The 888-nt window shown below is 43.6% G+C and overlaps 1 protein-coding gene across 1 annotated transcript in view; it reads left to right on the plus strand.

The window, feature by feature from the left end:
- The first annotated feature begins 341 nt into the window (after positions 1-341).
- Positions 342-888, plus strand: part of LOC127658929 (glycine receptor subunit alpha-2-like) — a 24379-nt gene continuing 23832 nt past the window's right edge. Inside the window, exon 1 of the mRNA XM_052148503.1 lies at positions 342-667. Within this exon, the coding sequence (XP_052004463.1) occupies positions 588-667 (80 nt within the window). The 5' untranslated portion in view covers positions 342-587. The remainder of the gene's footprint in view (positions 668-888) is intronic.

The following is an 888-nucleotide window of genomic DNA, read 5'->3' on the forward strand; positions in this document are numbered from 1 at the left end:
TATGGCTTATCTGTGTATATAGGTTTACATACATATATACATATAAGGAATAAGTCAATGACGCATGATCAGATCTTGTGATAAAAAACAATCACCCAAATATAGCCTACATAAATGTCAAAAGAATACATAGTTTTATTTTGACTTTAAGGAGATTTGTGTGTCTCTAATCAACTCTTCAGATTACAAATACACTATGGAATTGTTGCGCATGCGCGCAGGGACTCACGAGCTGTCCAAGTGCTGAACCGGGTGTGGGAGCCAACATCCGTCATCTGAAGAGATCTTCCAGCACAGACAAACAAACACATCACAGCTACAGCATTGAATGACAACAAGGATTTCACTCGCGTTTGCTTCTCGCGCTCCATCTGAACCGCAAACGCGCGATGGTGATCGGAGCTTCCAGTGGCTTTTTCTGCACGCGCAACAGCGGATCCGCGGCGTTTCGGTGCCGTTCCTTTGACCAGTCTGAACCATGAGCGTCTGGACTGAAGTGTGTCTGGTGTGTTCGGCTTTACCTGTGAATACCTCCGGCTTTGTGTTAGTTCGGAAGGAAGCGGTGTCGGTGTTTGAGACGCGTGTCCATGAGCGGAGGAATGACGCGCCCTGCTCGCAAACTCCTCACAACTTTATTCGCGTGTTTCATTCAAATGCACAACTTCAGGTATGTACCCGCGCACATTAAAGTAACAAAATGCGTTTTAACAAAGTACAGTCTTGTAGCTCATATGAATGCGATATCTACAGCTTAACTTGACCTTCCACACTCGAAAATAAATTGGGTTAAAATGATCCCATTTGGCAAACCAGCGCTGAGGAAATTGGCTTATAACACAGAACACACGATGAGTTAAATTAAGCCAAATATAGAATATTAAGAACTAA

Source organism: Xyrauchen texanus, chromosome 18 (genome assembly GCF_025860055.1).
Source record: "Xyrauchen texanus isolate HMW12.3.18 chromosome 18, RBS_HiC_50CHRs, whole genome shotgun sequence".
Classification (NCBI taxonomy): Eukaryota; Metazoa; Chordata; class Actinopteri; order Cypriniformes; family Catostomidae; genus Xyrauchen; species Xyrauchen texanus.